General features: G+C 45.3%; 1 protein-coding gene across 2 annotated transcripts; it reads left to right on the forward strand.

Moving 5' to 3' along the window:
• Positions 1-6,934: 6,934 nt before the first annotated feature.
• Positions 6,935-24,248, forward strand: TMX1 (thioredoxin related transmembrane protein 1). Of its 2 annotated transcripts, none has more exons than XM_045014166.1 (8): positions 6,935-7,049; positions 15,552-15,667; positions 16,413-16,458; positions 17,052-17,180; positions 19,581-19,626; positions 19,725-19,826; positions 19,941-20,010; positions 21,376-24,248. In XM_045014166.1, the coding sequence occupies exons 1-8, from the start codon at positions 7,042-7,044 to the stop codon at positions 21,552-21,554; spliced, it is 696 nt and encodes a 231-aa protein (XP_044870101.1). In that variant the 5' UTR covers positions 6,935-7,041; the 3' UTR covers positions 21,555-24,248. The 2 variants fall into 2 exon arrangements, with proteins under 2 accessions (XP_044870101.1, XP_044870100.1); XM_045014165.1 differs by lacking the exon at positions 6,935-7,049 and adding an exon at positions 14,251-14,506.
• The last annotated feature ends 334 nt before the right edge of the window (positions 24,249-24,582 follow it).

The following is a 24,582-nucleotide window of genomic DNA, read 5'->3' on the forward strand; positions in this document are numbered from 1 at the left end:
TTACTTCAATTAAAAGTAGTTTCATTGTAATTTGCTAGTACATGATGCAATGCTCGCCTGGAGTAATAGTGTACTTTGCGAGTCATCCCACTGAAATCAACAGGGCTGTTTGTGGCGAAAGCGACTGTTTGAGGTAAGCAGAGGAGGCAAAATAAGGTTCTTCAGTGAAACCGTTTATAGATTGCCATCGTGAAGCAAACATCACAACTCTTTGGAGTTTTGGTTTGTTGTGTGTCCTTTATTCACAATTTAAAATTCCCAAACCAGAAACTGAGTTACAACAGAACTAAGGTTATACATAAATATCCATTTGTTCAAAACATGATTAGAATGCTATAGACTAATTACAAGAACTAAATGTCTGAAAGTAAGGAAATCCAGAGATAAGGTTCCACAAAGAACCTTAAATCTGCCCCCATATCTTTACCCACCATCTACAATACTTAAGAGCCATTAATTGTTATTATTACTGGATTATTATAGCTTTTGGCCCCAATCCTGCAATGAGCTGTATGGAGATGGGTCCCTGAGCATGTGCAGAATTCATTACAGGAGTGGGGATACAGACTTTTTTTAAACAAAACGTACTGCCATGTCTGCTTCCTTCTCTCTTCCGTAGTACGTTGTTTGATGTGGTGAATGGGGTACTCAGAGGTCTGCGGTGTCAATAGAATCATAGACTTTAAGGTCAGGAGGGACCATTATGATAATCTAGTCTCACCTCCTGCACAATGCAGGCCACAGAATCTCACCCACCCACTCCTGTATCAAACCTGTGTCTGAGCCATTGAAGTCCTCAAATCATGGTTTAAAGACTTCAAGGTGCAGAGAACCTTCCAGCAAGTGACCCGGGCCCCACGCTGCAGAGGAAGGCGAAAAACCCCCAGGGCTTCTGCCAGTCTGCCCTGGAGGAAAATTCCTTCCCAACCCCAAATATGGCGATCAGCTAAACCCTGAGCATGTGGGCGAGACTCACCAGCCAGACACCCAGGAAAGAATTCTCTGTAGTAACTCAGATCCCACTCCATCTAACATCCCATCACAAGCCATTGGGCATATTTACCGCTAGTAATCAAAGATGAATTAATTACCAAAATTAGGTTATTCCATTATACCATCCCCTCCATAAACTTATCAAGCTTAGTCTTGAAGCCAGATATGTCTTTTGCTCCTACTGCTCCCCTTGGAAGGCTGTTCCAGAACTTCACTCCTCTGATGGTTAGAAACCTTCATCTAATTTCGAGTCTAAACTTCCTGATAGCCAGTTTATATCCATTTGTTCTTGTGTCCACATTGGTACTGAGCTTAAATAATTCCTCTCCCTCCCTGGTATTTATTCCTCTGATATATTTGTAGAGAGCAATCAGATCTCCCCTCAGCCTTCTTTTGGTTAGGCTAAACAAGCCAAGCTCTTTGAGTCTCCTTTCATAAGACAGGTTTTCCATTCCTCAGACCATCCTAGTAGCCCTTCTCTGAACCTGTTCTAGTTTGAATTCATCCTTCTTAAACATGGGAGACCAGAACTGCACCCAGTATTCCAGATGAGGTCTCACCAGTGCCTTGTATAACGGTACTAACACTTCGTTATCTCTACTGGAAATACCTCGCCTGATGCATCCCAAGACCGCATTAGCTTTTTTCACAGCCATATCACACTGGCGGCTCATAGTCATCCTGTGATCACCCAATACTCCGAGGTTATGGATCTAGAGGCCGAGATCTCTGGCCTACATCGCGATCTTTTCCTGCTCTAATTTCCCTAGAGTTGATACTGTCATCATTGCCACAGTGTATATTGTCAAGGTAAATATTGCTCCTCTTGGCTTTGAGGCCAGGCACGCAGCAATTTAGATCTATATTGATTAGAGATGAGCCCAAATTAGGAAGCGAAAATCCAGAACTGGATTCAAACTTCCCCAACACTCAGAAGGTTTGGATCTAAAGTTTTGCTTTGGGCTCCTCTAACACAGACTCATAATCATGACTCCGGAAATCAAACCAAGAACCAGCTCCAGGCAGCAGGCAGGTCATTCATGAAGATAGCTTTGTTTAGCTTGGATATTTTAATGTAACATGTTAATGTGACATTCGTACCACACTATAGGCCTGATCCAGAGCTCACTGAAGGCAATGGAAGAGATTCCCATCAACTTTGATAGGCCATGGATCAGACCCTATGGAATGACGTTGTTCTGTTGATATTTACGACCATTTTGTATCTTCCACCTTAGATGGTAGAAGAGTACAAGGTGGAAGGCATATGCGTAACGAACAAAAATGTTGCCCTGTATTCAAACAAGAATGCTTCGGAAGAGGCAGTTTTCTAGCTTGCTTAAGAAGGATCAGCAGACATAGCTCTGCTCTCAGCCAGATGCTCCCATGACAGGCTTTCTTTGCTTTTCTGCTTGATAGTTCAAGTTTGCATGTTCCCCTCCATGTGGTTGGTTTGAAGAAAAATCTCCAGTTTGATTAAAAATTCTCCGACTAACTGGCTGTGGAGTTTCTGCCAATATCCAGCCAGTTCCGGCTAAGTTCAGGCACTGAACCAAGAACCAGAAGCAAAATGGTTTCCTCCTGTCTGCAAGCTGCAAGGCGTGGCAAAGCACAGGACTTGATCTGGATGGCAGAGACATGATTAGAGAGAGTTCGGAGTCAAAGACCGACATGGTTCAGTCCAACCCAGAATAAAGTCCCTCAGGAAAGGGGATACTTCACCAGCCTAGAGAATAAGTGGGATGATATGATCCCATTGATCTTTCTGCACTTAGCAAACTGTTTTCAAGCAGTATTGCATGACACCAGTAAAATGTCGGGGCTGTGTGGCAGAGCGTTGCTCCCGTTATGACAATATCGGTGAGATTCTCTTACTGGAAGGCTGGTCTGATCGCTTTGACTCAGAAGATAGGATTATTACCTTAGCGACAGCACAGGAGAACCCATTAAACTTCAGAAACTGTGCAGGGTGGACATTGTTTGATCAACACAGCCTACATGACCATACAACAGGCCTTACGCCCTCATGCAGGGGCTAGTGAATGGGAATATGACCACATGTGACAATGGGCATAATAAATAAATTACTGTTCTGTCTGCCTGGTTTCAGCTTCAAGTGTCACATCGGTGCCACTTCCTATGATTAAAGTGATAACGTATTTAATGTGACACATTAATCTGCCCAAATCCTGAATGTCAGTCAGCCAGCTGCACCCAGCGGGCTGCCAAAAACTAGCAGAGGGCTTACAGTACACACACAGCTTTTACACCTGTTCTGCAGTGTGGATGCCTACCCCAACCCTTCTCCCCAACCGTGGGACCTCATTAAGGGAGAGACTGGGCCAAAACAGTGCCACACTATTGATTTCAATACGTATAAGTGGGAGGAAAATTTGGTTTCTTGTATTTAAACCTGGCCTATTATTTTCAGTTATTTCTGGCCGATGAAATACGAAGCTCTGTGCAAAAGGAATCTGTTCGTAGATTCCAAGGCCAGAAAGGACCATTGTGATCGGCCGGTGGTTCTCAATCTGTGGGTTGGGACCCCAAAGTGGGTCATGACCCTGTTTTAATGGAGTTGCCAGGGCTGGTGTTAGAGTTGCTGGGACCGAGGGCTGAAGCCAAAGTCCAAGCCATACCTGAGGGCTTCAGCCCTGGGCAGCAGGGCTCTAGCTTCAGCTTCAACCCTGGGTGGCAGGGCTCAGGCATCAGCCCCCCTGCCCCGGGCTGAAGCCCTCAAGCTTCGGCTTTGCCCCTCCTGCCCCAAGAGCGGAGGGGCTCAGCTGTTAGTCCCCCTTCCAGGGGCCGGGTAGCAATTTTTTGTTGTCAGAAGCGGTTGCGATGCAATGGAGTTTTAGAAACGCTGTTGTGACCCCCTGTATAACACAGACCATAGAATTTCCACAACATAATTCCTGGAGCAGATCTTTTAGAAAAAAGGTCTTGATTTAAAAATTGCTAGTGATGGAGAATCCACCATGATCCTTGGTCATTTGTTCCGGTGGGGAAGGATCCCAAATCAGTAACGGAACATTGGTGCAGACTCTCAAACTACAAACAATTGCTTTTTAAAACAAAAATATTTTAATAGCGTTTTCCTCTCTCCTTCGACCCAGGAACTAAGGACTATCACAAAGCTCCCCACATTCTACTCCAAGTGCAAGGCACATTTCTTTGGCCTTTTCTAACATAAATACAGAGCAACATGTACATTACATTTAACCTGCCTCGTCCCAAACCCTACCCGAACAAGCCACACCACTGCACACACCGGAGCGAGGATGAGGGAACAAGTGAGGGATCTTTGTCTCTTTGTTTAATGCACTATTGGAAGGTGCTCAGAGCGTGCGGTGATGAACCAATACAGAACAGAACAGATCCAAGCTGCTGAGTTTGCCCTGGGGCTGCTAGTTCTATTGTTAGTTAAGGACAGAGGCCCAGATTCTCCATTGGCTCGTGCATCACTTACACCAGTGCAAAGTGGGCGTAAAACCCCACTCAGCGAGAATGGTAAGAATTTATGCCCACATTAAGCTGATGTACATGATTACACAAGGGGTAGGACAGTGGAGATGCTGGCCTTTAATCTCCCATTGCCTGGGCAATGCAGTGCCACTGACTGTACTTTGGTCATTCCCTCTCCCCATTTCTTTCCTTTGTTTTTTTTCTCCTTGATTCATAGTAGATACATGTGACCAGTTTTGTGGCAAACTCTTATCGGCTGCTCAGGTAAGGACACCTAGAGTTAGGGTTGCTTGACAGTTTACCTTTATAAGACCCTGTTTTCAGTTGCTTTTAATTTTGCCAAACTTAAGCCACTCAGGCTGAAATTTCCCATGCCAGGTGTCTACTAAGGCTGAATTTTTGTGGAAAGTTTCAGCTAAAAATGGTTCTGCTTTTTCTGAGATTGAGGTTAGGAAAAAATGTTTTATCCAGGTTAAAAACAAAAATTCTCTCAGCTATATCCTTGAACAGCTCCAGCAACTCCACACTTTTCAACAGGGACTTAAAATTTGCCATTGGGACACCTTGGAGTCAGGGATGTGCCTTTTGCCATCCCTGTGAAAATCTGCCCAAATTTGGCCAAATTATAAAGCTCTGAACATAGGAACAAGGATGGGAGAAGAGAGGCAGGAGCCAGGGATGGGAGAGAATAGACGTCCACAGTATGATAGTCATCAGTTACCGAGGATGGATGGTGCTCTGAGAACGAATTGAGTTGTATAGCAAATGCAACTGTTTGTGTAGGACTCTTACCTCGGAGGGGTATTGTGAAGATAAATTCATTAATGTTTGTGAAGAACTCAGATACCACGATAAGGCACCATAGAAAAGCTCAGTAGGAAATGAATAATTGTGTGTTCAGTGCAGGGCGTGGATGGTGTGCAGTCAATAATGCATGGAGGCACATGTTGACCAATGAGAATAAAAAGAAATATTGAATACCTATGCATTCAGTAAGCATCATCCATCCAGTATGCTGTGTGAAGCCACAGTCCTGGGGAAAAAATAGTACGTGATCATGTACTTGTTTTGCAGTAACACCTATGAGCCCCAGTCATGGACCAAACCACACGGGGCTAGATGCTGGACACAAAATGAAAAGAGCCCCTGCTCCAGAGACATTCCAATCTATGTATAAGACAAATCATAGAATATCAGGGTGGGAAAGGACCTCAAGAGGTCATCTAGTCCAACCCCCTGCTCAAAGCAGGACCAATCCCCAGATTTTTGCCCCACATCCCTAAATGGTCCCCTCAAGGATTGAACTCACAACCCTGGGTTCAGCAGGCCACTGAGCTATCCCTTGTTGTATGTAGAGCAGTGAGCCACTGTTGGTTGTGTGATTGGCAGTGGTCTCAGCATACCGGCAGCCTGGCTGTTGTCAAGCGTTTTCCGGGCATCACAGCAAAGGAGAGGTCTGAGGAGGGATTTGAAGCAGGATCGTGAGGTAGCTTTGCAGATGTTCACGGGGAGCTTCTAACTGTGAGGGGCAGCACAGGAGGAAGCACGAAGGGGCTTGCTTGAAAATGGAACAAGTGGGTGTTGGAGGCTGGCACCCTGGGCTGACTGAAGGCGAGTCAACAGGATAGAAATCATAGATTGATGTGGATGGGCTGTGAAGGACCTTGACAGTGAATACAAGTAGCTTATGTTTGATGCAACAGAGGAAGGATGCAAAGAGAGGGGAGACATGGTCAAAGCAACGGCGCAGCAGCCTTCTGAATGGATAGAAGTGGGGCAAGATTGCATTTCTCACGGCCAGAGAAAAGGACGTTGCAGTAACTGAGACATCCTAGGAGCTTGGATAAGAAAGGCTGGATCTTAGAGCTCTTATACAGAGAGAATCTGCAAAGTTTAGACATAGCCTGGATGTGAGGACCTAGAGAGAGGTCGGTGTCCAGGGTGAGATGGTTGAGGGGTTAGAGGAGGAGAGCAGATGAGAAATCTGTAACTGCAGAGACGGAGGAGAGAGTTGTGGGAGGGCAAGCAAAGGGGAAGGCCATGTCATCTTTTGTCAAATTTCTCTTTTGAAGAAATCAGTGAGATCCTGTGTAGAGAGACTAGTGTAGGTGGGAGTTGGCGGGGGGCGGAGGGGGGAAGGGTTTGAGGAGTGACTCAAAGGCAGTAACAAGCTGACTGGGATTGTGAGCTTGGGATTCAGTTAAGTTGGAGCAGTAGAGATGTTCAGCTAGGAAGATGGCAGAACTGAAGGCGGAGAGTATCAGAGGGGTAGCCGTGTTAGTCTGGATCTGTAAAAAGCGACAAAGAGACCTGTGGCACTGTGACGGGGCAGAGCACCCCGCACTGGCGCCGAGGGGGTTAACCCTTCCTTCTTGGCAGAGGAAGCCCCGCCCCAGAAGCCCTGCTGGGCATGCTCCAACTGGAGGCTAGGTATAAAAGCCTGCAAAACTGCTCAGTCAGGGCTGATCACCGGAGGAGAAGGATGCGCACAGCCAGCTCCCAAGGAGGAACAGCCCACACTCCAGGAACCAGCCTGGCTGGCCACGTACCCTGCGGCCCAGACGGAGGACCTGACAGAGGGATATGGACCGGTAAACCCCCCACCGCCCCGGAGGGGAGAATATGATGTTGAGGGAAGTGATCCAGGAGAAACCTTAGGGACAAGCCGCGTTAAAGCAGCACTGATGTTTGGTGTGTTGTGGGTGGATCCCCGCTGAGCCAACAGCAAGGGGAACCCCGCCAATAGAAGAGCCCTGGGTCGGGACCCGGTGGAGAGGGTGGGACCGGGTCCCCCTACTCCTCCGACCATTAGGAGACACTTCTCTGCCTGAGAGGGGGAAAGACGGACTCTGGCCATTGGGCCGTGCTGCCCTGATACCCGGGGCGAGTTATGTGGATGCTGGCCATTGGGCCGTGCTGCCCTGATACCCGGGGCGAGTTGTGTGGATGCTGGCCATTGGGCCGTGCTGCCCTGATACCCGGGGCGAGTTATGTGGATGCTGGCCATTGGGCCGTGCTGCCCTGATACCCGGGGCGAGTTGTGTGGATGCTGGCCATTGGGCCGTGCTGCCCTGATACCCGGGGCGAGTTGTGTGGATGCTGGCCATTGGGCCGTGCTGCCCTGATACCCGGGGCGAGTTGTGTGGATGCTGGCCATTGGGCCGTGCTGCCCTGATACCCGGGGCGAGTTGTGTGGATGCTGGCCATTGGGCCGTGCTGCCCTGATACCCGGGGCGAGTTGTGTGGATGCTGGCCATTGGGCCGTGCTGCCCTGATACCCGGGGCGAGTTGTGTGGATGCTGGCCATTGGGCCGTGCTGCCCTGATACCCGGGGCGAGTTGTGTGGATGCTGGCCATTGGGCTGTGCTGCCCTGATACCCGGGGCGAGTTGTGTGGATGCTGGCCATTGGGCCGTGCTGCCCTGATACCCGGGGCGAGTTGTGTGGATGCTGGCCATTGGGCCGTGCTGCCCTGATACCCGGGGCGAGCACGTGGGAACCTGCCATTAGTCCCCATCGGGACGCCCTTAAAGAAGGCAGGCTGAGAAACTTGAGAGGCGAGGCCCTGGCACCCCTCCCTCCCCTGGCACAAAGGGGCGCTGCGGTGCCAGACCCATCACAGGCACCTTATAGACTAACAGACGTATTGGAGCATAAGCTTTTGTGGGTGAATACTCACTTCGTCAGATGCATGTGGTGGAAATTTCCAGAGGCAGATATAAATATGCAGGCAAGAATCAGTCTAGCGATAATGCGGTTAGTTCAATCCGTTTCTCCTCCCTTGGTGTTCACACCTCAACTGCTAGAAGAGGGCCTCATCCTCCCTGATTGAACTAACCTCGTTATCTCCAGCCTGATTCTTGCTTGCATATTTATACCTGCCTCTGGAAATTTCCACCACATGCGTCTGACGAAATGGGTATTCACCCACGAAAGCTTATGCTCCAATATGTCTGTTAGTCTATAAGGTGCCACAGGACTCTGTCGCTTTTTGAAGGAGGAGAGAACAAATTTGTAGTGGAAGAAGTTGGCTGGCCATGGGATTTCCACTTGAGATACTCCACCTTATGAGAGTATGGGGTGGGGGAAGTGGATGTCAGGGGTGAGCCAGGGCTGGGGGTTGGCAGGGAGGACCTTGCGATGGGGGAAAGAGACAGATCAGGTGACTAAGGTGCAAATTTTGAAAAACACCTCTACTTTTAAAGTCTATTTTCAGAGCAATAGCTGCAGGCTATGAAAGAGTTAAACCAAATGAATCAATAAATAAGACAATACCCGTTCTCAGAAACACAATCTGTTTGACTTTTTGGTTTAAAAAATCTTTCTACTGTGGTTCCCATGGTAACACTGCAAAGCACGTGAAGGGAACACAGCCTTCTCCTAATCATCTCTACACAGTTGAAAGTGATTTTGTAGTTTTCAAATGTAAACCACAGAATTAGCTTTTGCACTAAGAAAACAAGTGAGATAACTGAAGAGCAGACTGTCTCTGGGATAAGAAAGATTTACTGTTACTAAGTGAGACAGTAATCGAATTATTGAATTAGCATTCGGTGCAATCTCTCTGGCATGCAAAGGAAAATGCCGATGAACAGTGGTTATGAGAAGGATGCTGTGATGCTTATACATCCCAAGAAGACGACAAAATTGTTATATAGCACACAATAGTGCAACTTCAGTATGTGTCACATTTTACACCCGAACGGTCTCAAAATGCATTAAGGAATGTGATACAAGATGGAACAAGAACCTGCGTAGAGAGTATATGCCAATACAGCAACACTCGATAAAGCAGAATGAAAAGTCCCTAATCCTCTCAAATTGCATTGCAAGGCGAAAACTGCATTTGCAATTACAGGGTCTGATCAAACTTCCAATGAAGCCAATAGGTCTATCTGTGTGCTCACAGTTAAGCAAGCAGGGATGAATTCACTCCCACTAACACATGGACAGCTGCATCACAGCAAGATTCTTTCCCTGTGGAAGGGCAGGTGATGTTTGCCTTGTCCTCCCTCCTTCCAATTATGGAAACGAGCACCTGGGTTGCAGAAAAACACCACCTCCTGCACTAGCTCCACTAAAGGCCAAACCCACACGGTCACTGAGTAGGTTTCCGAAAGCCAGCTTCTCCAAAAGGCCTATGCTAGAAAATAGTTCTATCAAATTAGATGCGCTGGATGCTTATATGTAACATTTCATCTGCCTGCATAATACTAGATACTATGGAATGTAATCTCAGAGCAATTTTTCAGCCTTAGGATCAGGGCTTTGGAGTGGAGCCCAGACCTGGAGCACGGACCAGTAGGTTTTTGCCCAGAGCTGGAGTGGAGTCGGAGCGGAGCAATTCAAAACTCTGATTGCTCCAAATCCCTGCTTAGGATTTTGGGGTCAGTTTTATTTGGGATCCTAGAATTGTATTGTTTAATGTCCACTACTTCATATGACAGCTGCACAGCATCTCGTAATCTGCAGGGGATTCTGCCAAATGTCTGCCCTGGACCAGCTGATCAAGGTCAGGTCGCTGACAATGTGACTCATCCAGCGGTTGCCTGCCTTGTATGTAAAGCAGTGGGGCTTCTGAACTGATTGTATGGCCAGGCGCGTCACCACGGCAAAACTCTGTTCAATAAAGTCAGCTCTCAACAGCCAGGTGATATGAGCATGTTTTGTTCTCACATTGTATATTCAGACTTACTCACTGGATGCTATTTTGTTTAGCTCTGTATCACCAGAGCATGCCAATTTTTAAAAAATGAAGATGCAAATAGAGCTGTTTGAAACTTTTCAAATTTCCAAATTGTGAAATTTTTATAAAAAGAAATTAAAAAATTGAAATTTTAGGAACAATTCAATTATTTTTTGACCAGCTATACGGGTGGTTGGATTTCCAATTTCTACATTTTTGAATATGGGAGGAAAAAAGCTAAGTGCTAAGGTTTGTTTTTTTCTTCAAATTTGTTCCTTTTTTTGGTCAACCAGTCCAACCAAATAAAAAAAACCCCAGGAATAATTTTTCTAGGCTAGGCATGACATAAAGAAAAGGACAATTCCTTTATTACGTAGATAAAATACTGGGCTTTTTTCATCTCCCTTTAAGAACATGTAATCAATTCCAGAACTGATACAATCAGCCATTACAACAGTACAACGTCCATATATTAAAAGAAACAGGACTGGAGTTGTTAATGGAAATGGAGATTAAAGTGATCTAGGAAAAGTTACACTGCCTCGTCTTTAATACGTTGATAACTATGGTATAATGCCATTAGCAGGTAAATACAAATTCTCCCCAATACTCATGCCTCATTCTGCTCAGAAGAAGCTTCAACTCTGCCACCTTGTGCCCAGATTGAAAAGGAACACAAAAAGCCATTCTCCAGCAACACAGTTAGCTACAAACAGTAGTTTGTGTTAACTATCACATACAGAAAACAACTACCCAATATTGTGGTTTGAGACTTTAAATGCACAGTTGTCAGGAAATTCACACTTACGATTCCCACCACAGCCATAACCCAACCCCATGGGGTGTATTTAGTAGTTTGTAGCACTGTTTTGTGCTTTCTGTAATGGTGTGGCAAAGGGTTTTTTTGTGTGGTCTGGACTATCCCTTCAACCATTCTGGTAATGGTCCCGGGAGACCAGTTACTGCATAAACGTTTTCAGTCAGGATCCAAATTTCTATTGTAGACTGGTGGTGGGATGGAGTGGCATTTAGGGGCAGAATGTGCTGCTGAAAGCCCATACTCCATCAGCTGGGTCTTTCCCTTAGTGAAAGCAAACAACCACCACTGAGTCTCAGGCCTAGTCTACACTACAAACTTAGGTCGACATAAGCTGCATTAAGTTGATCTAATATGTGTGTCTACTCTACCGCGTCCCTTCTGCCAACCTAAGTGGCCTGTAAAGTCGACTTCTGTACTCCAGCTCCTCGAGAAGTGTAGCGCTTAATTCAACATCCACAGGTCGACATGGGGATAGTGCAGACACTGTGTTATGTAATTTGAATGAATTGGCCTCCAGGAGGTGTCCCACAGTGCTTGACTATGACCACTCGGGAGAGCACTTACAACTCCACTGCTCATCAGCCAGGTACAGAGGAAATAGCTGCTCCCCTGTTAAAGCTCTGGGAACTTTTGAATGTTCATTTCCTGTTTGATCAGTGTGGAGAGCTTGCCAGCACGGCTGATCATGGAGATTCAAGGCCGCAAACGCGCTCCAGCATGGAGTACACAGGAGGTGGTGGATTTTATTGCTGTGTGGGGAGAAGACTCTGTGCAGGCAGAGCTCCAATCCAGCAGAAGAAATGCTGACATCTATGCCAAGATTGCATGGGGCATGAGGGAGAAGGGCTACACCAGGGACATGCAGCAGTACCGCATGAAAATAAAGGAGCTTCGACAAGCGTACCAGAAGACAAGGGAGGCAAACAGTCATTCTGGTTCTGTCCCACAGATGTGCCGCTTTTATGAGGAGCCGCATGCGATTCACAGTGGTGACCCCACCACTACCCCCAAAATGTTCTGTGGAGACTTCCCAGGAGCCCCAGGTGACCTCGAGCAACGAGGAGGAGGAGGAAACTCATGGTTTTTGCCAGCAGCTGTTGAAGGTGGAGGAAGATCTAGTCTGCCCCCCATATCCCAGTTGTGTAATATGTCTTTTGGATTTTTACTTCTCCGGCTCTGATGAACTTGGACTCATGAGAGGTGTAAGGATAAATGGCATAAGCAGGCGCTCGTGCAGTGGGGTCTGAGTGACTCAGTGGGTCAGGAATGGATAGGCTTGGAAGGATTACCTCTTTATTGGCAAATGTCAATAAATGTTAATTTCACCATTCACACACAAACTGATGAAAAAATATTTCTGTTGGTAGTCAAAATTTACAGATAGACAAAGTGAGAAATGCTGCTTGAGAACTTATTAGAGTTTGACTTAAAAGATACTTACTCTGTATATTTTGATGTGATGTTGACAAATTTGTGTTTTCAAGGGTTTATAAGCCTTTAACTTTTTGAATCTCATCTACTGTCATTAAATAATTATTGTCTGACTCTCTCATAGTTTCCCACAACTGGGAAAAGGTAAATTGATAAAACATCTAAAAAATAACATTTAAATCCCATAATCCTGCACACTGGGAACATTTAAAAGGATAACAATTTTTAAAAAGCTTAAACATAAACATTGATCCTATCAGCAAACATTATTTAAAAAATGGAAATTGAATTCTGCTAAGCCTAGGAACAGGCAAGAGATCCAGTTCAGCCTAGGTTCCCAGTTCTCATACCAGCCTATGTCTTTGGTTCTGTTGCAGCCTAAGACCCCAGTTCTAGGATAGGCTGAGACCCTGGTTCTAGTACCAGCCTAGGTTAGTGGTTCTAGCACAGTCTAAGACCCACCAGTTCTAGCACCCCCTGGGGCCGCCGTTTTAGCAGTGTGAGACCTGCCAGTTCTAGCATCCCCTGGGGCTGCGGTTCTAGCACAGTCTGAGATCTGCTGGTTCTAGCATCGCCAGGGGTGCGGTTCTAGCTCAGTTTGAGACCTGCTGGTTCTAGCACCCTCTCCAGCTGCGGTTCTAGCAGTCTGAGACCTGTCAGTTCTACCACCCTCTGGGGCCGCAGTTCTAGCACTTGCTGTGGCAGCAGTTCTAGCAGTCTGGGGCCGGGATTCTAGTACTCCCTGGGGCTGCAGTTCTAGCGCCGCCTGGGCCCTGCTGGTTCTAGCACAGCCTGAGACCTGCCGTTCTAGCACCCACTGGGGCTGCGGTTCTAGCACAGCCTGGGCCCCACTGTTTCTAGCAGCCCAGGGGGCCACGGTTCTAGTGCCGCCTGGGGCCAGGATTCTAGCACCCCCTGGGGCTGCGGTTCTAGCACCGCGTGGGGCCCGCCGGTTCTAGCACAGCCTGGGCCTGCGGTTCTAGCACTGCATGGGGCCTGCTGGTTCTAGCACAGCCTGAGACACGCCAGTTCTAGCACCCCCTGGGGCTGCGGTTCTAGCACCGCGTGGGGCCCGCCGGTTCTAGCACAGCCTGGGCCTGTGGTTCTAGCACTGCGTGGGGCCTGCCGGTCTAGCACAGCCTGGGCCTGCGGTTCTAGCACTGCGTGGGGCCCGCCGGTCTAGCACAGCCTGGGGCTGCGGTTCTATCACAGCCTGGGCCCCGCTAGTTCTATCACAGCCTGAGACACGCCAGTTCTAGCACCCCCTGGGCCCCGCTGGTTCTAGCACCCTCGGGGCCCTAGTGCGGCGTGGGGCAGTGGCCGCGGGGGTCACTAGCTGGTGGAAGGGGCAGTGCTGAGCAGCGGCCCCCCCCGTGCCCCTGGCTGGCACCCGCAGGGCCCGAGTGTCGCTTGCCCCACTCAGGGGCAGCCAGGCGCCCCACCCCCGCCAGAGCTCCCCCATTGGCCTTTGCGTCAGGCCTTCTCCGCACGCACCCTCCCAGAACACGGTGCCCTATTGGCTCTCTGACGTTCTAGGCCCGCCTTAAACTGCTTTTCACTCAGCCCGGACCCGCCCATTTACGTCCCCGACCGCTCCGCACTTCTATCATGCGCAACGGATGACCTCACCGCTCCAAACTCTGACATGCGCGCCTCGCCGCTCGGAGCCCGAACACACGCAATGTGGACGGATCGAGCGACTCCGAAATGCGCATGCGCTCCGAGTGGCTGCTGGCGGCTCTGCCACCAGCGCTGTGTGCGGGGCTCGGTTCGGGCATGCGCAGTCTGAGCTAATCAGCGCGCTACCCGAGATCGCGCATGCGCCAGAACTAGCCCTTCCACCAGCGACGCAGGCCGGGTTCAGCTCTCCTTGACATGCGCAGTGAGCGCGCTGGGCTGGAGAGAAAGCGGAAGTCTCAAGTGAGGAAGCGCCGGCCGCGTAACTAAGATGGCGGCCTCCGTGAGGCGCTGCGCCGCGGCCTGGCTGGTCCCCGCGGCGGGGCTGCTGGCGCTGCTGGCCGGCCCGGGGGCGCTGGGCAAGCGGAGTGACGTGAAGACGCTGACGGACGAGACGTGGCGGGAGCTGCTGCAGGGCGAGTGGATGATTGAATTGTGAGTGCGCGGGAGGGACCGCCCCGCCCCTCCCCCCGGCCCGCTGCGCCCCAGGGCGTCTCCCCTCCCCCACCAGCCGCGCAGGGCCATGCTGGGGGTGGGGTGAGGGGGGGACGTGGTGTGCGGGCTTCGCCCCCCCCATCCGCTAGGGCGTCGCCCCATGCTCCCAGCAGGCCCTGGTGTGTGTTGGGGGCGCCCCCTCCCTCAGGCCGTCCTGCTGCTGCGGTGGGGCTCCGTGGGCCCGGCCCCCCCCCAGGCCCGGGGTGCAGCCTCACGCCGGGATCCTGTCCCCTCTAGCTGTGCCGAGATTCCCGCGGTGAACCACAGCCTCCTGCACCCGTGGGGTGGCAGGGACCCCCAGAGGGCACCCCCTCCAGCCCCCGCATTGAGGCAGGGCCACATCTCGTCTAGGCTTGATACAGGTGTTTGCCTAACCTGTTCTTAAAAACCTCCAATGATGGCGAGTCCCCGACCTCCCTAGTTAAGCTATTCCGGTGCGTAACTACCCTGACCGTTAGAAGCCCTTTTTAGTGAATGTCTAGCCTAAATCTCCCTTGGTGCAAGGTCTGTTAATTGGGATTATTTTTTTCCATCTATGATTCTGCACCAGTGTCTCAGGCAGGATTGGGCAGCTTTTAAAACGGGGGCTAGTTTCTCCTTTGTGCAGACTTCTTTCAATAACTGTAACATTCACTGTCTGCCATACTCAGTTTTGCCAACAATTGTTCTCTTAGGGAACTGTTACTTAAGAGGTAGTAAAGGTGGTGAGTTTGCGAGGCCTGAAGGCGTGGCTTTAAAATGAAATGGTGATAGCTGAGAGCTGACTCTGTGGTAATCAGATTTTTAATTTGCTTAGTCTGTTAAAATGGGGTGTGGCTGCCCATTTGTTGATATTTCTTTAGCACTGGAGTGTTAGTGTGTATTAAATCACTAGGCATATTACTTGTAGTGCCGTGTTTATATTCTGGGTTATTACTGTAAGGTTGGATCAAATAGCATTGTGTTTTCTCCCACTGTGTTTTTTGAGACCGACTTTAATTTTCAGTTATGCTCCCTGGTGTCCTGCCTGTCAGAACTTGCAGCCTGAATGGGAAAAGTTTGCTGAATGGGGGGAAGATCTTGAAATTAACATTGCAAAAGTGGATGTCACAGAACAGCCAGGTAATCCTTGTTACATATCTGAAAAAAGAAACCGTATTTTATACAGATATTTACACTTTGTGCAGTACCTAGAGGCTGTTGCTTCCTATGCTTTGTTTGTTTTGGTTTTTTTGTTGTACTAAAGTGAAATGTTGAGCATGCTTGTTTTAAATAAAATGAATAGAGGCAGTCAGAACAATACAATATCCTTAATTGTAGTGAGAGCTCATTAACTATATTTATGGCTGAGATTTCCAAAAATGCCCAAGTGGCTTAGAAGCACAAGTACTACTGACAGTCAATGGTACTTGTGCTCCTAAATCATTTAGGTGCCCTTGAAAATTCCATCCTGTTTGCATTACTGTTGTGCCTGGAAGGCCCAACCAAGATTGGGTTCCCTTTGCACAAGCTGCTGTACAACACACAGAAAAAGACAGTCTTTGCTCTGAAGACCTTACAGTCTAAATAGACAAAAGATGAAACAGGCACAGACAGGTGAAATAACTTGCCCAAAGTCTCTCAGCCGATCAGTGCAGAGCTGGGAATAGAACCCAGGACTTATGTCTCCCTGTTGAGTGTCATATCTATTAGACTGTGCTGTCCTTCCAGTGTATGTGTGTCAATTTGTGCTTGATCAGAATTACAGGGGAAAAACTTTTTGTCAAGATATCTATGATAAACACATTTATTGTCCGACACTGCTTATTTCCTCCCCCCCAGTTCAAAATGCTCTTAACATTTTAAAAATGACTGTGTCCTTCTGCAGGTCTGAGTGGGCGATTTGTCATAACGGCACTTCCCACTATCTATCAGTAAGTACTCAAAATCCACAGTAATAGGGGAAATGTGATCATCTTATTAAATGTTGGATTTCTTGGAAAAATGATTGTAGATTATTTGTTTGCTTTATTGAGATAGGCTTTTTAGGACGGAGAGGGGGAAGTCTCAAAGCTCTTCGTAGCATTAATCATACATTTATAATCACCTAGAATGACCTCCTGCATAGCATGGGGCATAGAATGTCATCCAATTATTCTTTTGCAGTTAGTCCATACCTTGACCTATCTCTGTAATGGGTGCTTCCATTTTTTAAACTTGTGTCTATTAGGTGGGTTTAATGCTGCCATTGGGTGAGGCACTGGCAAGGTTGTCATCTTTCTGTAGTAACACAATACGAGTCTAGCAAAGATCCTATACTCTGCCAGATAAATAATGTTGTTCTCAATTTTTTCTAAGACTCGACTTTAAAGGAGGATAAAAGGAATGATTATAGAGAATACAGGAGGAAAATGCCATTAAACAGAAATGAATGCTATGTGGCTAGATTGTACTACACAGCTACCATGATAGTTGTACTGTATCTGGTATCCTAAGTTACTCCTCTAACTTTTTCCTCTTTGAACAGTTGTAAAGATGGAGAGTTTAGGAGGTACCAAGGCCAAAGAACTAAAAATGACTTCATAAATTTCATCAGTGACCAAGAATGGAAGTCTGTTGAACCAGTTTCTTCTTGGTTTGGTCCTTGCTCTGTCCTGTAAGTATCAGTATGATTTTATCAGTATCTATATTATTTTCACTACCAGACACATGCACATTCGAGGATTCTATGGAACAAATTATCTGGTGCACCATAGCACTGCTTGGTTCACCTTAGAGCAGTGGTTCCCAAACTTGGTTCACGATTTGTTCAGGGTAAACCCCTGGTGGGCCGTGAGACGCTTTTTTTACTTGAGCATCCGCAAGTACGACCGCTGGCAGCTCCCAGTGAATCGCAGCCACTGGGAGCTGTGAGCAGCTGTACCTGCGGATGCTCAGGTAAACAAAGCGTCTCGCGACCCGCCCAGGGCTTACCCTGAACAAGCCGCGAACCACTGCCTTAGAGAGGTAAATGTAACTTTCTGTCCCCTGTTCGAATGAGGCTGTGTCAGGGTCCATTATGCTGGTGAGGATAATCTTTGCAGAGTTGAGACTCTGACACAGTATTTTTGTTGCACGTTGTAGATTTTTCATAGGCTAATGTACTTGCTCTGCACGCTTGAGTGGAACAGCTGAAATTTTGGAAAGAGTATATCATTGTGCTAGAGCGCTGGCAGTGTAAAGAACATGTGGAGGCAAATCAGATGTAACCTGTGATGAATGCAGGCAGGGAACAGTGGGAGAGTGTTGTCACCCAGTCTCAAAAGAATTGTGCTGTTTGAAATGCTGTCTAGCCTTCCAGTGGTTTTGAGGAGCAACTCCGAAGATTGCTTGCTTTTAACTACTGCAATGCTCCTATGTCGTAAATGCTGGTGGTATATTGTTATTTTGGGGGAGGGATGGGCTAGTAGATGGGGAATTGCATAGCAAAATGGCATTCCAGAATCAAGGTTCTATAATCTGACTTGGGTGATCCCAAATTCTTATATGCTGTACTAGTTCGACAGTCGTGGGAGCACAGTCTAAACAATATTTGAGCTCTTCTGGACAAAAATACAAATACTGTGTTCATATTATAGCCTTTCTGCAGTTAGAATAACATCAGGTTCAGTTGCAGTCCTGCTCAGCATTTCTGGGCAGTCCTCTTTAGGCCTCAAATGTTTGGCCTGTGGTGGTGGTGGTGGTGGGGGATTGTTTTTGAAAGGTCAAGGAAAATTGTGACATCTGTTTTACAAAGGTGTAAGAATACTTCTCCCATTTAAAAGCTATCACTTTGTTCAGAAACTGAGCTTTGGAAACTGGGTGTGCAACTAATCTTAATGAAAGAATTGGTCCACAACCAAGTATGAAACAAATAGGCTACTAATTAAATTAAGGTCAACAGAAAAATGACTACTGCAAGTGTACAATCGATATCTTTAATGTTTGTGCCTTAGTCACTGTGCATGTCTCTTTTCATAAGTGCACACTTAAGTACTGAATGTGGCTTAACTTTTCACCATGTCACCTTTTAGCTTTTCTTTTCCTAAAAACAAAACACAAATGAAAACCACACACGGGGGCTGAATTGAATACTATTTACAGCAGTGCAAAGATAGCACGGTAACAATGAAAGATCAGGAAATGCAAAAACCTAGAATTCCTACACCAATAACTGTTACTTATATTCAATATTTTATATTTCTATGTGTGCATTGTGGCCAAGCTAGCGTTGCTATAGGGACCATAGCTTTTATATACCCTGACTCTTATGCTCCAATACTTCTGTTAGTCTATAAGGTGCCACCGACTCTTTGTCGCTTTTTACAGGTCCAGACTAACATGGCTACCCCTCTGATACCTGACTTCTATTGTAACTCTGTAGTCTCAATGTCACATTAAGATGCTTTTTGGATCGTATTAGTTACTTGAATACAAACATAATTGGTACTGTATAGGCTATGTTTGCCTTGAGGAACAAAGTCTAATGCATTAACAAAGAGTTAAAATGCATAGGCCAGCAGGTGCAAGTTCTACGTGGTGTGTGGAATCTGTAGATGTCCTTCAGAAACTTGCAGAAGAAATATACTCAAGTACCAAATAATGCCCATCTCCTGAGGGGGAGACTATTTCTAGAACCCTGCAAATCCGCAGATATCCGGTTGATATCTGCATTCGCAGATGTGGATTTTTGCAGTTTGAGGATGGAAGTGGATCCAAATTTTATATCTAAAGCCCTGCAGATCTGCGGGTATCGGCATCATATCCATGGATGCGGATATCTGCTGGGCATATTTGCAGATCATGGATCAGATGCGGATACATATTTTGTATCCGCACAGAGCTCTATTTCAGAGTAAAGGGCAAAGGAGGAGTGGTTAGGAAAGCAGCCTGATACTTTGGGATGGTAGCAAAATCAACGTTGCTCAGTGTAGGTCTGATGAATAACAATCAGAGTGGGAGATTCATAGATGTGTGCTTCTGATTTGCCTTAAAAAAATTGCAGTCTCTAGTTTCACTCTCTTCTGATTTATTTCAGGATGAGCAGTATGTCTGCTTTGTTTCAGTTGTCCATGTGGATCAGGGTATGTGTTGCAAGTCTGATTTTTTTGTTTAACTTGAATAAAGAAAAGCTTGATATTTTTCCATTCTTGAAATGACTAATGTCTGTCTGTCTTTTTAGAATTGCCACAATTATTTTACAGAAAATGTTGGTATGCCAGTTTGGGGATCGTATGCTATTTTTGCATTGGCAACTCTGTTTTCAGGACTGATACTTGGACTTGTAAGTGAAAAAATTTCAGTTATGAGAAACAAAAGCTGCTTTTTATACAGCATGGTGGATTAATGCAATGTAGAAGTTCAGAATTATTGAATGAAAACTTTTTTTTCTTTTCAGATCATGGTATTTTTAGCAGACTGTCTCTGTCCATCCAAAAGGCACAGACCGCAGCAGCACCACTATCAAAGTAAGCATGTTATATGTTTCTAAGGGTTTCATTTTGTTCGAGGAAGCCAGAGAGTAAATCCTTGTGTGATAAAATGGGTATATAATATGAGGCTTATGATTGCTGGCCATGAAACGTTCACTAAAATGTTGACCTTTTGCTGGTCAGTGATGCATTTTAACTGTGATTATCTAGTGTTTAGGCTTCATAATAGGATCATGACTGGGGTTAGGAGAGCAGAATATTGTTTACCATAGACTTCAGATGGTGAAAGTAGCTTCTGCAACATTTAGATACACCTCTACCTCGATACAACGCTGTCTTTGGGAGCCAGAAAAATCTTACTGCGTTATAGCTGAAACCGTGTTATATTGAACTTGCTTTGATCCACCGGAGTGCGCAGCCCTGCCCCCGCCGGAGCACTGCTTTACTGCGTTATATCCAAATTTGTGTTATATCGGTTGGTGATATATCGAGGTAGCGGTGTATTTGGAAGATATTTCCTCCCTCACCACCTCAGTTAGTTAATAATTAAATTAATTAAAAGTTTGGGCTTCAACACGTTTCAGTTCAGTTCCAGTTTGGAACTGGTAGTCAGATCGAAGACAAAAGAAGACATGCCTCATCTTAAAAGGAGGAGGGGTTTACATCTGCTAACGTAATCCAACAGTTCAGTTTAAGATGCTTCACTGGGAGCTATTAAAATGAGGTGTGGTACTAATGGGGATTGGTTAATCAGTGTTATAAAGACATGTGAGGAGAAGGCTCAGCCCTGTGTACCTCTAACTGGTGCTTTTAGGTTCCCTGTCCCAAACTTGAGGGAGTCTTATGCCAGGTCATATTTACTCAGTAATCCAGGAACACAAGTGACATAATTCCTTTGGCGGCAATGAATGTTTAGTCCAGGGGTAGGCACGTGTGCCGAAGGCGGCACGCGAGCTGATTTTCAGTGGCACTCACACTGCCCGGGTCCTGGCCACCTGTCTGGGGGGCTCTGCATTTTAATTTAATTTTAAATGAAGTTTCTTAAACATTTTAAAAACCTTATTTACTTTACATACGACAGTAATTTAGTTATATATTATAGACTTATAGAAAGAGATCTTCTAAAAACATTAAAATATATTATTGGCATGTGAAACCTTAAATTAGAGTGAATAAATGAAGACTCGGTACACCACTTCTGAAAGGTTGCCGACCCCTGGTTTACTCATTTTACATTTAATATTGGAATTCCCAACTTCTGCTGGTTTGTGGTTAATATAATTGCTGTGTCTAAACCACTGCAGTTAATGTTCACGTTTATCGGAATTCCTAGACAGACCTGTTAGGTGTTGCGCAAACAAATAGGTCTTGAGATGAAAGTACTTTTGTTTTCTCTTTAAGAAAAATTAGCACCAGAATCAGCCCGGCTCTTGAAAAAACTAGATGAAGAACAAGAAGCAGATGAGGAGGATCTTTCAGATGATGAAGCAGAGGATAAAGAGTTAACAGACAGAAACTCTTCAACAAATGCTGTAAGACAGCGTCCTGTGAATCTTGCTGCTGCCACAGATAAATCATAAGTTCCGTGTACTTGAGGGTTTCTTGAGAAACAAAAAGGGTGGAATGTACCAGAACCTTCTGCTTGAAGAGAGGTGGAACTCGTATTGCTGTAGTGTTCGCTCATCACTTTCAGAGAAAGCTACCTTTAAAAAGGTCTCTGTGGCATCAGGTATTCAAAGCTGAAACTTGATATTGCAAATGGGGAAACCCAATACCATATACGTGTGGATTGGTGCTAAGAAATAGTTTGTATGACTTCTGAATGACTCATTCTGTGGCTGAGTTGTACAAAATGCAAAACCAGTGTATTTGCAGTATTAGAGAATATTAGCAAGGAAACTGCACTAACCTGTTTGTCTGCTAGAGCATCTGAAAAGATTTCTCATTGTAAATCTTTCCAGTTTCACTCTGAAGAAATGCTGAAAAAAATTCCTCAAGTTATGGGACCTTAGCCCAATTTTTGTGGTAAAAATGTACTATAAACTGTTTCCAGGTCACTGTTCTGTTAGATAGGTATGACATTGACTGCTGCAAAAAATTTCTTTACACCAATAATGCAAACTAAGGGTATCCTCTAATAAAAGGTAAGACTAATATGGGACATTGGAGTCTTAAAACTGAACAGTGGCTTGTTAATGCCAATCATGCATTGGCCTGGTATTCAGCATTGCCCTGTTATGAAACTTGCGTCTTCCCTTCTAATGTGGACCATATTACTCTTTCCCCTCTCTTTTTAACCAATTTTCATCCTCTGTAGGTAAATCTTATATGGCCCAGGCTGGAGGAAAAACGACAAATATGACTTAAAAATTTGATTTGAAGAAATTTAATTTCTTGGTGGCTTTTCTCCTTCTGAACTCTTGAGTGGAAAGGTATTTTCTACTCTTGCAGTCAAATAAAAAATGCTTCATTTTTTTTTTTAATTTGAATGTATCCTCGATAACTAAAGTATGCGCATGCGTTCTAGGTAGAGAAATCAGGATGCCTGATCTTCCACACTCAAACAGAAACAGCACACTCTTTTGTGTTAAACATTTAGTGTGAACAACTTCCGTTAAAATAGTTACTCTTGCCAAGTCCTAAGCTGAGACATTTCCAGAGTTGTGTTCAGAGCATCTAATTTTCTGCGTTTTTATTGTGCATAGGACATTCAGCACTGTGTGCCAGCGTAGAGGCACAAGTTTTCTTTTCAAATACCACAGGCCTTGTGTCTGCTTGCCTTCCAGGGCCACTGTATGAAGCTACTGTATTTATTTTCACTTCTGCTGCATTACAGCCCGGATCATTTTAATCCTCTTATTAAAACAAATGGAAAGCCGGTCCTGAGGAGTTAAAGAAATTATTTCCATAGGAATGGTCCAGCAACCATCTCTTTTCCATGGTAGTATGCACACTCCATTCCTTGTGCTCTGATCCAGTAAAGTGTTTGCCTGCTGCATATTAGTTTAAGGAGCTGTTTTTTTTTTAGTGATGTCTCATGGAAACAGAACCTTTAATAAAACCTAAAAGGTAATGTGCTATTTAGAAAAAACTTTTAGAAATAGTCCTAAGCATTTTCTGTGACTATTTAAAGCTTTTGTGGCTTTCAGTTAAGACAGTGATGCTCCATATCAATCTGTTGAAACGAGTAATCTTGCTACAGTGTCTTCTGACTGCATAGTCACCCTACTTTAGTCAAAGCTGAGAACAGCAAAGGCCAGTACCTATAATTATTCATCCGCAAAATGAAGGTCCCTCATGTACATTGTGTAGCTAGTACGAAATCTCTCTCTCGCATTACACAGAAATCTTGTCAGTTGCATAGTCTCTTTTTAACAGGAGTAGAAGGCTCTTAAATGCCCCAAAGGAGATACACAAGTTCTGAGCTTCTCAATTAAACGTGTAATTCTTCTACTCTGAAAACTGATTTCAGATGGCATCTGGCAATTCACTGTCTGTCTCAATGACTCCAGCTCAAACTGGCTTAGTTTACAAATAGCATTTTCTGCCTAAGTGCCAGTTCTATCAGTTCATCCTGCTGTATGGAACGAAAGCTGTCCTGATTCAACCGCATCTTATTATGAGCATGGTTGTGTGCCTAGTGTATACTTCAAGGAACTCATGTCACCTTGAATGTGTTTTTTTTTAAATTGACTAATTTACAAAAATTCAGTTTCTTAGGGTGCCATTTTAAATGCTATGTCCTGAAATTAATATATATATTTCTCCTTATCCTTCTAAGGGTTTTTCTGTTTTATAAATTAACATATTCTCTCTCTCTCTCCCTCCCTCTCCATATATATATATGGAGAGAGAGAGTGAGTATATGTTAATACTGGAGTGAGTATCTGTTAATACTGGAATTGTGCGTTAGCGAGCCAAAGAAAATGAAGATTTCTGTTGCTAACTTCTGAAGAGGTGTTTGCAAGTGAAAGATTGCTGTATATAGTAGGTGCAACATTTTCAAACAAATGTGACTCAGTTCTTGCTGGTCCTCATTTTAGTGAATTTGTGGTGCTAGCAGATTAAACATCTTTGTCATTTGCAAACAGTAAATTTGGTCTGGAGCCACTGAGAGGCTGCACTAATGGAAATACTGATGCCATTTTTAATTTTTCACTGCAAATTGACACTCTGAAGCCAGAAATGTGTTAACAATATTACTAATTACTTCTAGCAGAGACCAACAGAGAACAAGTAGCTATTAATGAATGTCCAAGGAATGTGGAGTAGTTACATGAAAACAAACTTGCTCAGCATTTGCAAATATTGTTGTTGATTTAATACATTGAAAGTCATAAGGGAGGGAGGGACAGCTTAAGTGTCTAAGTCATGTCTTGAACATTTCTTGGCAATAAATAACACAAAGTATGCATTTGTGTGTCAGTTAGTCAGATCTTTAATCAACCTGCGTACTGTGATTGGAAAACATGAGTCAACTCACCAGATATATTCTGCTGTCAAACAAATCCTCCAGGGAAATTCTCAGATGAAAATGATCAGCTATAAAATGTGTCCTAGTACTTCCTATTAGTCTTTTTTGTTTATCTTTGGTGCTGTTGGTTTGAT

This window comes from Mauremys mutica, chromosome 4, assembly GCF_020497125.1.
Source record: "Mauremys mutica isolate MM-2020 ecotype Southern chromosome 4, ASM2049712v1, whole genome shotgun sequence".
NCBI lineage: Eukaryota > Metazoa > Chordata > Testudines > Geoemydidae > Mauremys > Mauremys mutica.